The 12,135-nt window shown below is 38.2% G+C and overlaps 1 protein-coding gene across 6 annotated transcripts in view; it reads left to right on the top strand.

Moving 5' to 3' along the window:
* ripor2 (RHO family interacting cell polarization regulator 2) overlaps window positions 1-12,135 on the top strand; it is a 73,234-nt gene that overhangs the window by 43,935 nt on the left and 17,164 nt on the right. For 4 of the 6 annotated variants that reach the window (XM_028036349.1, XM_028036348.1, XM_028036354.1 and 1 more), the window contains exons 2-6: window positions 751-871; window positions 5,894-6,049; window positions 6,232-6,310; window positions 6,463-6,486; window positions 6,597-6,650. In XM_028036349.1, coding sequence (XP_027892150.1) covers window positions 751-871; window positions 5,894-6,049; window positions 6,232-6,310; window positions 6,463-6,486; window positions 6,597-6,650 — 434 coding nt within the window. Of the gene's footprint in view, window positions 1-307; window positions 468-632; window positions 653-750; window positions 872-5,893; window positions 6,050-6,231; window positions 6,311-6,462; window positions 6,487-6,596; window positions 6,651-12,135 lie in introns of those variants that run through there. The other 2 variants (XM_028036350.1, XM_028036352.1) reach the window with 2 other exon arrangements.

Here is a 12,135-nt window from a genome sequence, read left to right as displayed (position 1 = left end):
TAAATATAGACATAGTGATAAAAGGTGCTTCAACTACAAAAGGGACTGATTAGATAATCTTTTTGCAGAGATGATTGGACTGTCAAACTAAAGAAAACAATGTCTTTAGGAATACTTTGTGAACCAATGTCGGTCTGGGGAGTTGCATATTGTCTTTTAGCGCAGATATAAACTACCTGCACAGCTGATGAAAAGCAACTGTTACGCCTCAGGCTGTGAAACCTGCCTGAGGCGTAACAGTAGCAGCTGACGTTTGTTTGCATCAACGTGGTGACGGAGCTCTAAAGAAGGTCGAGACGTGCTGGGACAGGCTCTGAATGCTGCTCATCCACATGGAGAGCATCACCAACGGCGCCTAATCTGCTGCTGCTCTGCACAATGCTCACTTCACTCTGCTTATTTTCAGGATTCCTGCTTAGTCTGGACAAATATGGAAAAGCACAGAATACCCTTTCACTGTTTTCCAGGTCGGGAAAAGTATGGAATCAAATAAGAATAAGGAGAAATGTTTGCCTTTCCAGACTTGTCCTTCCTTCTTTGTGTCCTGCTTCCTACCCTCTGTCCTTCCTTTCCTCTCTCCATCCCTTGTTTCCTTCCTTCCTTACAGGTTTTTGAAGCCTGTCATCCTACAAATATTGCCATAAAATTCATAGTTAGTATTTCGTATTTTACAGTAAAGTTGATTCTGGAAAAGTCTGGATCTTGATTTTTTGTTTTTATTTTTAAACTCTGTGGTTTTTTCTGCTGCAGGAGTGTCTTCCCGTGTCCCGGAGATCATGTCGGCCGGCACCCACTCCCCTGGAGGGCCCAACGGGATCATACGGAGCCAGTCGTTCGCTGGATTCAGCACGTTGCAGGAGCGGCGCTCTCGGTAAGTAAAAACCCACCACAGGAGCATTTAAAAAAAAATATATATATATATTTGAAATAAATTAATATGCAAGTCAGGGGTAAGCTAGATTAGATACATTTGCAGTACTGGATTTATATCCATTTCTTTGCTCACAGAAAATGTTTCTTTTTGGCCACAAACCCAATTTAAATAGGCTCTTATTATTTAAATCTGTCTTTGAGCATTAGCCTCTTCTTCACTAAGCTCTATATTAGATAGAACAGGGAATGATAATGCATTCAGACTTTAAATACATGGCAATTAAACAGTTTTAACCTTAAAATAGAAATATTGTCACCAAGTAATTTCTGATTATAGTTTTGAACACGTTAAAACTAATAGGAAATAAATATGTTGTGTAGTTCTACATTACACTAAAGGTTGCTATCTAAAATTTTGTTGATGTTGTTTTTACCCATTATATTTAAAAGGTAATTACGTGTTTGGTCTACGTTAGCTGTTTTAAATATGCACACAAACATAAATGCAGCCAAGATGATCATGGACAGTAGAGAAAACTTTATTTTTTTAGCATGAATGATGATGATTATTACTACTTTACCAAAGTGTAAGATTTTATTAATTAGTAATTAAAAGATTAGAACAAGAAATGCTATAAGTGATTGTTTAAAATGATTTTTGGAGTCACAAGGTTTTCCTGCATTCTGCATTTTTGAAATATTGTGCTTATTATGAGAAAAACTTCTTCTGGCTTACTACTAATATCAATAATTCTAACTGTCTTGCAAACAATTTAAAGTGCTGTTTTTCAAGAATGTACTTCCTGGACTACTAATTACTGGTTTATCCCAGCCAAACCTGACATACTGCTCCCACTCATGGTATTTTCAGCTTGCTGCATGTTTCTTAAGTCTTGTAACATGTGGAGATGCAAAAAGGGGGTAAATCTAAGGGCACAAGTCTGTTTGCAATTCTGTGTGAACGTGCATCACCACGGCTCATTAGAGGAGAAGAATAGCGCTCAAGAATAGCATCAAACCTGCCAAGAGAGATGGCTGCAACAGTGGGAGAAGATGCGACGTGTCAGTAATCTGTATAAACAGTCATGTTGCTGCGCTGACATCACTTCTGAATGATTGCTGCGTTGAGAAGTAGCAGAGCTGCTTCCGTCATTAATGCTTTTCAAATGGGGAAATATTATTACTTTGGATTTGTGATCCTGATTTACTTTAAATGCAAAGACAAGCTGCTACTTCACAGAAGTGGATATTAAGGCCAAGTTAATATGCTGCTTTTTTTTGGCTTGGAAACAGATGTTCAGAGACGCTAAAAGGGGCTTTTTCTGCAGTCAGTTTTGGGTGTTAAAGGCTTTTAGAGTTTTGCAGCTCTGACCAATGAGATTTCTGACAGATCACCGACTGTCTGGACAGCGTGGAACATGGTGGAAAAACAAAATGACAGACTTTCACTGATGCTCCTCATCAGCCTGAAGCTTGAAGTTTAATCAATGGTCACATGTCCATTCTAAAATATTTCCTGTTAACCTAGCTAACGAAATGAGATTATAAAAAAAATTCCACACCACAGTAAGATGCTTCTCTAAAATTATGCTTATTTCAGAATACGTCTCTAAAACTTTTTTTTCTGCAAAATTGACTTTTGGCAAAAATGACAAATGCCATTATTTTAGGAAGGTGAAGATATATTTACTAGACAGTTTTGCAGGAAACTCATTAAGTTTTCTGATAAGCTGGCTCAAAATGTGAAGATGCTTTCTATTTGTGTTGGAAAAGTTTAAAAGGTCATATAATTAGAGTGAACTACTTTTTAAAAAAGTGGTATCTGAAAAAAATATTATGTCCCCTATCCAAAGTTATATTTGTCCATCCTTCCTTCCAAGTATGAGACTGGAAAAGTCTCTTTTTTATTCATTCCTGACATCTCTGCAAAACATTCAAGCAACCCACAGGGTTTCTATAGTTTTCACCTCAATAGTCCTTAAGGATGATATTTTTGACTCAATCTTCTAGAGATAAAGCACATTCACACGTCCATCCCGGATTTCTCTTTTGCAATCTTCTTTTTCAGTGCTTTCTTGTCTTCAGCTGTCCTGGTCCTGCCGAGAGAACCCATTTAAAAATGCCCCTGCTCTCTTTTCTCTCTGTTCAGACAGTGGATGGCATGGTATTTGTTGGAATGACTCAAGTGTGTGGGCGACTTGCAGCGACAGACGAGTTACACTCTGATAATGAGGGAAGTGGAAGGCTGCAGAGATACGGCCTGTGATGCTGCTGCAGCGCTTCACAGTCTGAACGAGTGGCTCTGTTGCTGCTAACGGACTTCTCATGCGTGATATGCGATCATGCTTTACAGGCATTCATGCATGCTTGCATCTTACAGACGTTGCACTTTTTGTGCAAGGGTGCAAAATCAAATGTATTAGTTGGCATAGAAATTGTGGCATGTGTGCATATGCATGCTCCTAAGCGTGTCTCCGTCAAGAAACATTTTGCACTGCAGCTCATCTGACCCCAAGGCTAAACAGCAGTTTGATTCATTGTTGCCCTACATTTGTGGCAGCGCTGCATGAACTTCCACTCGCACGTTTCAACTCGTCCAGCTCTAGAATTGATTGCTTTCATGTCCCTAAGACGATCGTTCGGTCGAAGGAAATAATGCGGTTTGTTAAATCTGAGATACTTTTAAAAACCACGAATGGGGTAAAAATGAGTGTGACGTAAAATGAATTAATGGGAGGACAGAAAATAAATGTGTGGCTCCGTATTAACGCAAAAACAATTTGGGGTAAAAGGAGATGGAGTTCAGTCTCCAGTATTTTTTATAGGAACTTTTAGAACTAACTAATAAAAAATATCAAACAAAACTGTGGAATGATGTTTCCACTTTGTTAAATAACAGAATTGTTTTACTGTTTTTATTATTATTATTGTTTTTATTTTATTTATTTATTTATTTATTTTAAATGAACCTGAATTGGCTATTTTTAAAACCGGTGCAATGCACTAAATCACAAGATTTGCTAAAAACAAAATGACACAAAAGATGGAAGAATGTGGAACTTTCTTTAATTTGAAATACTTTATCACTTTGCATTGAACAATGGGCGTTGCTCAACTGAGAATAAGGTTGAGCTGCAAGTGGGTCAATTTTATTACAGCAGATGAAGACACAGAAGATATGTGAAGAAATGCCTGCTGTTTAGTGTGGCAGGGGATCTGTAATGCTGTGGGCCATGGAAACCTTATTGGATGTCACCATAAACTACTTTAACTGTCAGGACATTTTACATAGAAATATAATGGATTTAAATGCTCTTATTGTACATTTGTTTTATATATTCTGTATATAAATATATAAATATCTAATTCCTTAAAGAAATTCACAAGTATATCATTACATATAAAGAGAATTGTAATGAAATAATTTAAATGACTATTTTTTTTCCATTTCCTTTAACACCCGACTTGTGCTTAGCTATACCAGATGTATTGTCTTCTTCCTTTTGAATCAGTTGTGGGTTTCTCTTTGTGAGCCACCGCTGGGGAGGAGACAGATGAATAGTCGAGTGTCATAGATTGCTCTGAGCTTTATTGGCTCAGTTTTGTAACTTTGCTCTGGATCAAGATAAATGATGGCCTTTCTGAGGTCAGTTAAAAGTAGCCGGGGCTCAGAGAGGACATGTCCGCATGACTTCACAGATAGGCACACATACGTGCCGTTTCACACACGCTTACTGGGAGTGATAAGATCGTCTAGGCTTCTGTGGTGAAGATGTGATTTGTTAACATGTTTAACAAGAGAGTCACAGTGTTATGCATTCTTTTTCTGCAAAAAAGAAAAGTTTCAGATTACCAAACAGATTTTAGTACCAGACAGAGATAACCAAATGTAATACAAAATATGTTTGGAATGATTATATCATTTATTGATTTAAAAAAAAAAAAAAAAAGAACAAGCAACCTTGACGTGATGAAAACTGTCAACCTCTTTAAATTATTAACTTATTATAACTTTTCAAATTTTTGTAAAAATGTGTTTAATGTCCATAGCCACACCCAGGCCTATTAAAATCCATCAAACAATAATAATAATAATAATGCAAGAACATATGAGAAAGTTTTTATCAGTGTGAAAAGAAAATGAGAAACCTTCTCTGAAGAGACCCACCTGCCAAACCTGATCAAATAATGCATCACCAGGTCATCCAGGAGGTCAAAAGGAACCAAGAACAATATCTAAAGCAGGACAGGCGTCTCTAAAGGTTAAGGTCAGAGTTCAAATTCAAAAATAAGGAAAGAGATTCAGCAAAAATTGCTTGTTGGGAGAGTTTCAAGGTGAAAACCAGTACTGACCAATAAAAGAGCATCAAGACCCAATTAACATTAGCCAAAAGAACATCTGAATGATGACTGGACTGATGAGAAACGTTTTGAACTCTGACACCTCTACAATGAAGACTGTCCAGACATCAGCTTGTGGAGGCCATGAACTGAGGCATACCTGCATGTCTTTCTCTGAAGTGCACAAAAAGGGGCCCTGCATAGTTTGAACTGGATTGAGAAGCTGTGGCACGATTATAAACAGACTGTGCTTTACATGCTTTAAACCCTCCAATGTGGCTGGATTAAAGCAATTCTTCCAAGAAAAGTGGACCAATTACCTTTTATAGAGATGTAAAAGACTCACTGCCAGTTACCACAAACACTAGATGACAATTGTTGACGCCAACCAGTATTAAAGTTTAATGGGCTGCTGTTGTTTTTTTCACATAGGTAAAGCCCTGTTTGGATAGTTTTGGATAGTTTCTCTAAATAAGTGAAACCATCATTTGTAAACAGTTTTTTTTTGTATTTACTCAGGTTATCCTCAGTAAATGGTAAGAAATATGTAAGTGTCCTAAAAAAGCAAGAGCAGACTAATGCGAATGCTTTTTCATGACACTATTCACACCAGCTTTGGTTTGGAGTTCGTCAAAGCCAGTGGAATATAAAATCCTCATCCATCTTTCTGGGTCTGCAGCTGTAACTCGTTCATTGGGAACTCCGTAGTGCCGAAGAAGCCTCAGTCCAAGCCCAAGAAGCCCCACCTATCTGGCCATAAAGGCGGCAGCAGCTCCAGGGAGCCGCAGCCCAAACGGCTGGAGGAGGTCTACACAGCTCTCAAACAAGGCTTGGAGTGAGTAACTCACACTCTCATGTTCATCCAGTCATCGTAGTTAACATTCCCACCTGGGAATGTTTAGACTAATCTCATAAATGTTTGTGTTTAAGACATTGCTTTGCCAACAGTAACCTTTGCTATTTCCTTTGAGTGATCTGAGAAGATTTTTATCACACGTTTCTTTACCTGCTGCTTAGTGAATATCTTGAAGTTCATCAGACGGAGCTGGATAAACTCACATCTCTAATGAAAGACATGAAGAGGAATTCTCGCCTGGTGAGATGCATGAAAACATGTTGATATGGATCAACATTGTACATACAAATATTAGGTTTAAGCAACATAAAAATGTATATTTTATGACTTTTCTATTTAAAATCATTGTTTGATGCACGCCTTTTCCTAACTTTTTTGTTGTTATTCTCCAGGGAGTGCTGTATGATCTCGACAAGGTGAGCCAATGGAGGTTGCGTTGAAAAGTAACAAGACGTTTTTGCATCAAAATGCCATGTGTTGCCACATTGTTGTTGTAGTGAAGCTGGCTGTCTGTGTCTTCCTGCAGCAAATCAAAAGCATTGAGAGGTACATGAGGCGCCTCGAGTTTCACATCAGCAAGGTAAGGATTGCTGAGGTCCCAGTGGATTCTTATTATTTTTGGGCTCTTTGTACCATAAAAAATGTTTTAACAGTTCTGACCTGAATCTTTCATACACCCTTTTTTTTCCTTGTTGTTTTTTTCCCCTTGTAGGCAGATATTCATAAAAACAAAAAAAGGAAAAGGAGCAGATGTTTCATACCTTTTACATATTACAGGCATTTCAGTCTCTCCAAATAATGTAGCTAACATAATTCTTTCTGTGTACTTCTTATTTATGTAAAGGATATATTTTATTTAAGTGCAGGTATTTTCATATGTTATCCACAAAGAACTTTGGTCAAAATCTGTTTTTATAGGGGGTTATTATGTCAAATCGACTTTCTGTGCGTTACATCTCACATAATGCCATTTTATAGCATAGTCAAGTAACTACGTTACATTCAGCAGCTATAAAAATTCCCTATATATCAAGCTTAAAATGTTTGGTAATGTACATTTTAAGCTTTTAAGAAGCTCCTGTTATTTCCAACACTTTTTAAAGATTGGTGATCGGCCAGAAAACTGCGATCAGGGCACCTTACTGACCAAAGTGAACCTCCGATGGGTTCTGCTCTTGAGTTCTTGTGAAGCGTGAAGCGTTCGGCCTGTGTAGAAATTTGTTCCTGTTTTTGCCACCCGTCTCATTTCTCTGTTCTTAAACGAGCAGCCTCCAATGAAAAAAGAAAAAAACAACTCTACTTTCCATATTTTCTAAAATGTGAAAGTGTTTATTAGGTATTGTGATATGTCTGCTCTTTAATAACTTAAATGTATTCTTTTATTCTTTTTTATTAGACCAAAAGCCTAGAGAACTCTCTTTTTACATTATTTATTTATTTTTGTTCCTGTTTGGATAACAAGTTTAGGTTTCCTGCTGCTTTAATGCTTATGACAAAAAAGAAAACGCTTTTCCCCTTTTATACTCTTTGTTGTAGTCTCCTCACAGGCTCCCAGCTGGGGTCCGTAATCTCCAACAATTTTTTTTGTAGATCCTACAAGCTTGCAAGGCTCTTTGACTGTTCTTCCACATCCTCTGTTGTAGTCTGATATAGCTTGCTGGGCATCAAATCAGACCTGACAGCAGGTTATCAGAGCACACACGTCAAAACAACTGCACAGATCCAACGGTAACTATGGTTACCTTCAAGACAGCCTTTGAAGTCAAATTGGGAATTCAAGGAAGCCATCTACCTGGAATGTTGACCCTCGGTAGCTGTACGCAAGATTAAGGACAATGAAAACTTCAGCTTTGTCCATAATCAAGCATGTGGAACAGGACTAAAGCAGTGAAAGAGATTGTGTTTTGAACTGATTTGTAATGCAAAGTTTTTCCTTTTTTCCGAGGACAGGAAGGCGTAATGAATTTGGATTAGGTGTGACTGAGAAGGTTTCTAAATACGGGAACATGATAAAAATATGTCAGTCAAGTTATACTAGGCGACGTCTCTAAAGTTATAAAGTATTTCTGCACTGAGCTTTTCTTTGACACCGGTGACAAACAAAACGTAGCGAAGTTTCCTCTGTGTTATGCAGATGTCACAGGATGGTGTTGAGGAACCAAAGACTCAGACTTTCACCTTGAAGTCCAGCTTTGTTTTGACACCCTCTCTGTTCTTGCTGACTCGGAACAGAAATAGATTTAAATGTTGCTGCAAATATTTGGAGAAACAAAGGATTGTCTGATTTACCTTGTCATGCAGGTTTGAAGCCTCAGTCTCTCTCCATCAGGTTAAATTTAGCTCTGACTGTTTTTCTGTTTTGCTCGCAGGCATAATATTAGCATCATGTTCACTGATGTTTTCTGCAGTCCATTTACTGGCTCTGTTTGGATTGTTTGTAAAAGCTAAATTCACAAACTTTTCTTCCTTTCTTTGAAATTACTTTTCCATAGTTAATAGTGATGTCTGGAACAGAAATCACTATTAAAATAAAAATAAAATACACGGTTTATATTCTGTCAAGAAAGTTTATACAAAATACAGTTTTGGCCAAGATATGTAAAACAGAGCAATACAAAGTTGCATAGATCTGCTTCGTTGACTATCTGAAAGAAAGAACTTCAGCTGGTCATGAATGGAAGATTTGTGACACATTTTTAAGATGAAAGACAGAAAAACAAGGGGCATATGTTTTTTTTTTTTTTTTTTAGCACACATTACATTTTTTTTCTTACATTTTGTACTTGCACAGGGTGATGTGTACTGTACTTCAGAGATAGCAATAGCAGCATCAATGCCGCAACATTCAGAGATGTCATCAGATTTATGTTGCTTTTGGATAATCACTGGATTTACGATTAAAAATGAGACTTGAGTTCTGCAGCACCAGCATGTGGCATTTTCTCTCGTCTCAGAAAAACATATCTGTTCATCGTTGCGGCAGCTGTGAGCTCAGGTGTGAACGTGTTTAAGCCCAGACTCAGCCGTGTCTCTCTGTGCCGAACAGCTGCCACGAGGGACAACTTAACAATCGTCGATCAGCGGGGTTGTTAGTTTGCGAGTCACATCAGCCCGCGCTTTTGTTCCCGCGTTGCCTGCAGATGTCTGCGCTGTAATTGGCACGCATGGAGGAGGCAGGTGGCACAACACAACCTCTATGATGTCCTGCATGGGACGAAGTCTGTAGCCACTGCTTATGTTTGTGTGTGGGGGGAGCGGTATCAGCAGGGCATCATTAAAAAGATGAGTGACACAGACTGAAGGTGAGCAGAGCAGTTGCCAGGCAACCTCTCCTTTCCCGAGGTCGGGTGTGTTTCGGTGCTAACCACATGCCAAATTCAACACAGGATGAGTGAAAATACTTTGCATGTGATTATTTTTTAATAAAGGGCATTTTCTGCTTTCCCTCCCCCCGCAGTCTTGATTGCTAGTCTGTAAACACGCACACACACACACACAGCTCCCCAGAGAGGGTCCGGGTGTTTGATGCTGTTTGGTGGGGCCTGCAGCTTTTTAATCTGCTTATAATCACTTGCTCCTGGGCATGAAATGTAGGTTGGTGTGCGCCATTATCCAACAATTCTCGATAATGTTCACGTCTTAAGAGGATTTTTAGCCGAATCCTGAAGATTCTGTTAAAATTGCACAGTCTATTTGGATACTATTAGGCTCAAATACAATCCTGTAAAATTCCCAGTTAAACTTAATTGGTCGACAGCATCAGAACACTACTTAATAAATATTTAGTCTGCTTCTCACAAGGACCAAAACTGATTCTCTAGTAAAGATGTTCCCAAAACTCTCAGCTGGTTTATCAAGCTGTTTATTTTTTTTCCCCTCCAGCACTCCGAGCTGTAATTAAAACACTTCAAAAGAGATCTGATTTTAGCATAGATTTAGATTTAATCTATAATAACCACTTACCAGATGTGCTGGCCGAGAGCCAAAACAGGAGGGAATTTTTTCATTGAATGACCCTTTAAGGTTATACAACTACAGAGCCTTGCAGATGTATTTGTATTACATAAACTTTTTCTACATTTTGGTACGTTATAATTGAAAACTTCAATGAGATTGTATTTGATAGACCAACACAAAGTAGCACATAGTTGCTCAACTGATGGCTGCTGTTGTGGCAGATTCTCCCACCTGAGCTGTGGATCTCTGCAGCTCATCCAGAGTTACCGTGGGCCTCTTGGCTGCTTCTCTGATTAATGCCCTTCTATATATGGCCTGTCAGTTTAGGTGAACTTCTATTTCTTTGTAGGTTTCCAGTTATGTCACTCTTTATATTTTATCCTTTATTTTTCTCTAAAAAAATTAATCCCTTGGCTCTTCATAGAACATCTGTACTTGAGTTGATATTGTTTTTTTCTTTTCTACAGATGCACACTGTTTGCCAAGTAGATGTCTGGCGTTGTTGCCCTGAAATTTATTTAAGGATATCGGCGTAAAGGGGATTAAAACGAATGCATGACACACTTTTCCGATTCAAGGATTCTTAGATTTTAAAGAACCATATTTCATTTTTCACTCGTTCCTCTCACTTCACTATTATTTACTACTTTTTGTTGGTCTACCACATAAAATCCCAATAAAACGCATTATGGTTTGTAGCAAAATATAAATAAGTTCAGTATAAATGAATACCTATTCAAACTGCTGTATTAAAGGAGTTACCTTTAACTGTTTAAGGTTTTTTTTCTTATTGCTTCACTTTAATGATTCTGGGTAAATCTAATCAATCCTAATGTTTTTCTGTTAATGCAAAGCCCTGTACAACTAATGAGACCAAATATTGAACAGCTTCTCAGGACGCTCCTGAACATCCTGAGAAGGAGTTCAGGAACAGCGAAGTGTATCTGATCCTGTGTGCCTGTGTTTGTCTTGTTTGGAGAGGAGAATCTGCACTGTTGTCTTTCACAATGGGCTAGAAACGAGACATGTTAGATTTTTAGCCATCTGTCTGTGTCGGCGGTTCTCTCTCTGTTTGTATTTTGCCTTTCATGTTTCTTCTTTCCCTGGGGTGTAATGTGCCCAAGGCAGAGCAATATGCTGATGGACAGCCTCTGGAGGAAGGCTTGGCTGACCTTCACAAGCGCATGTCCTCGAAGGCAGCAAGCGGCCTCTGTAATTGGGGACAAAAATTAGCTTCATTATCCAACAATGATAGGATAATGACTATTCATCAGCTCTGGTTTGTTGGAGGCCAGTTTCCCCGCAAAGAAGCATCACTTTCTCTCGATGATTAGCCCATTACCTTGTGGTTCCTACAGAGGCTGGAAAAGTTTTGAATTTTCAAGTTCCAGGATTCATTTTTACAAAAGTGGAAAAAGAATATAAGTATATGAAAATATTTCCCTTCCATCCGCCAATTTGGCTGCCAGTTTGTCTGTCCACCTGCCACTTCATCCCACCATCCGTCCATATTTTAATCATGCTCACAACTCAAATATCCATCGTAAAGTTATTGTAAAACTTTGTATTTACACTGCATTAATGACTTTAAAAAGGATTGAAATCACTGGTGGTTGCAAATTTGGCTGATATGTCGGATCCCTGTGTAATTGGGCATTTATTGTGTTTTCTAATTTCAGGATGAGAATTTTGATTCATCTTTTACAATACAAATTCCAATGAATGGTGTTTAAAAAAAACTATAGAAATTATTTTATTTTTTACTATTTGCTCCACTGTTCAATAAATATCAGTAAAATTGAAAATGCAATTCAATGCGCAGGTACTGTGTGCAGTCTCTACCCAAAAGCACAGAATGTTTCTCAAGAGCGATACTTGTGTGTGGTACAATGCAGCCACAGAAGTAATAAATAGTTCTTATCGTCATTTCTATAATTATCCTATTAGCACCACAAAATATGGTGGAAAAACTTAATTCCATATCGTATCTCCCACCCATGAGGTGCTGCATGATGCGCTGAAACATTTCAGATCAATTCCAGCCTCTGGATCTCCTTTACGATGAGTAAACACAGCGTGTGAGGTTAGATGTTGTTCTGAGGCTGATT

Source organism: Xiphophorus couchianus, chromosome 13 (assembly GCF_001444195.1).
Source record: "Xiphophorus couchianus chromosome 13, X_couchianus-1.0, whole genome shotgun sequence".
In the NCBI taxonomy this organism is placed as follows: Eukaryota; Metazoa; Chordata; class Actinopteri; order Cyprinodontiformes; family Poeciliidae; genus Xiphophorus; species Xiphophorus couchianus.
This window is presented reverse-complemented; position numbering and strand designations above follow the sequence as displayed.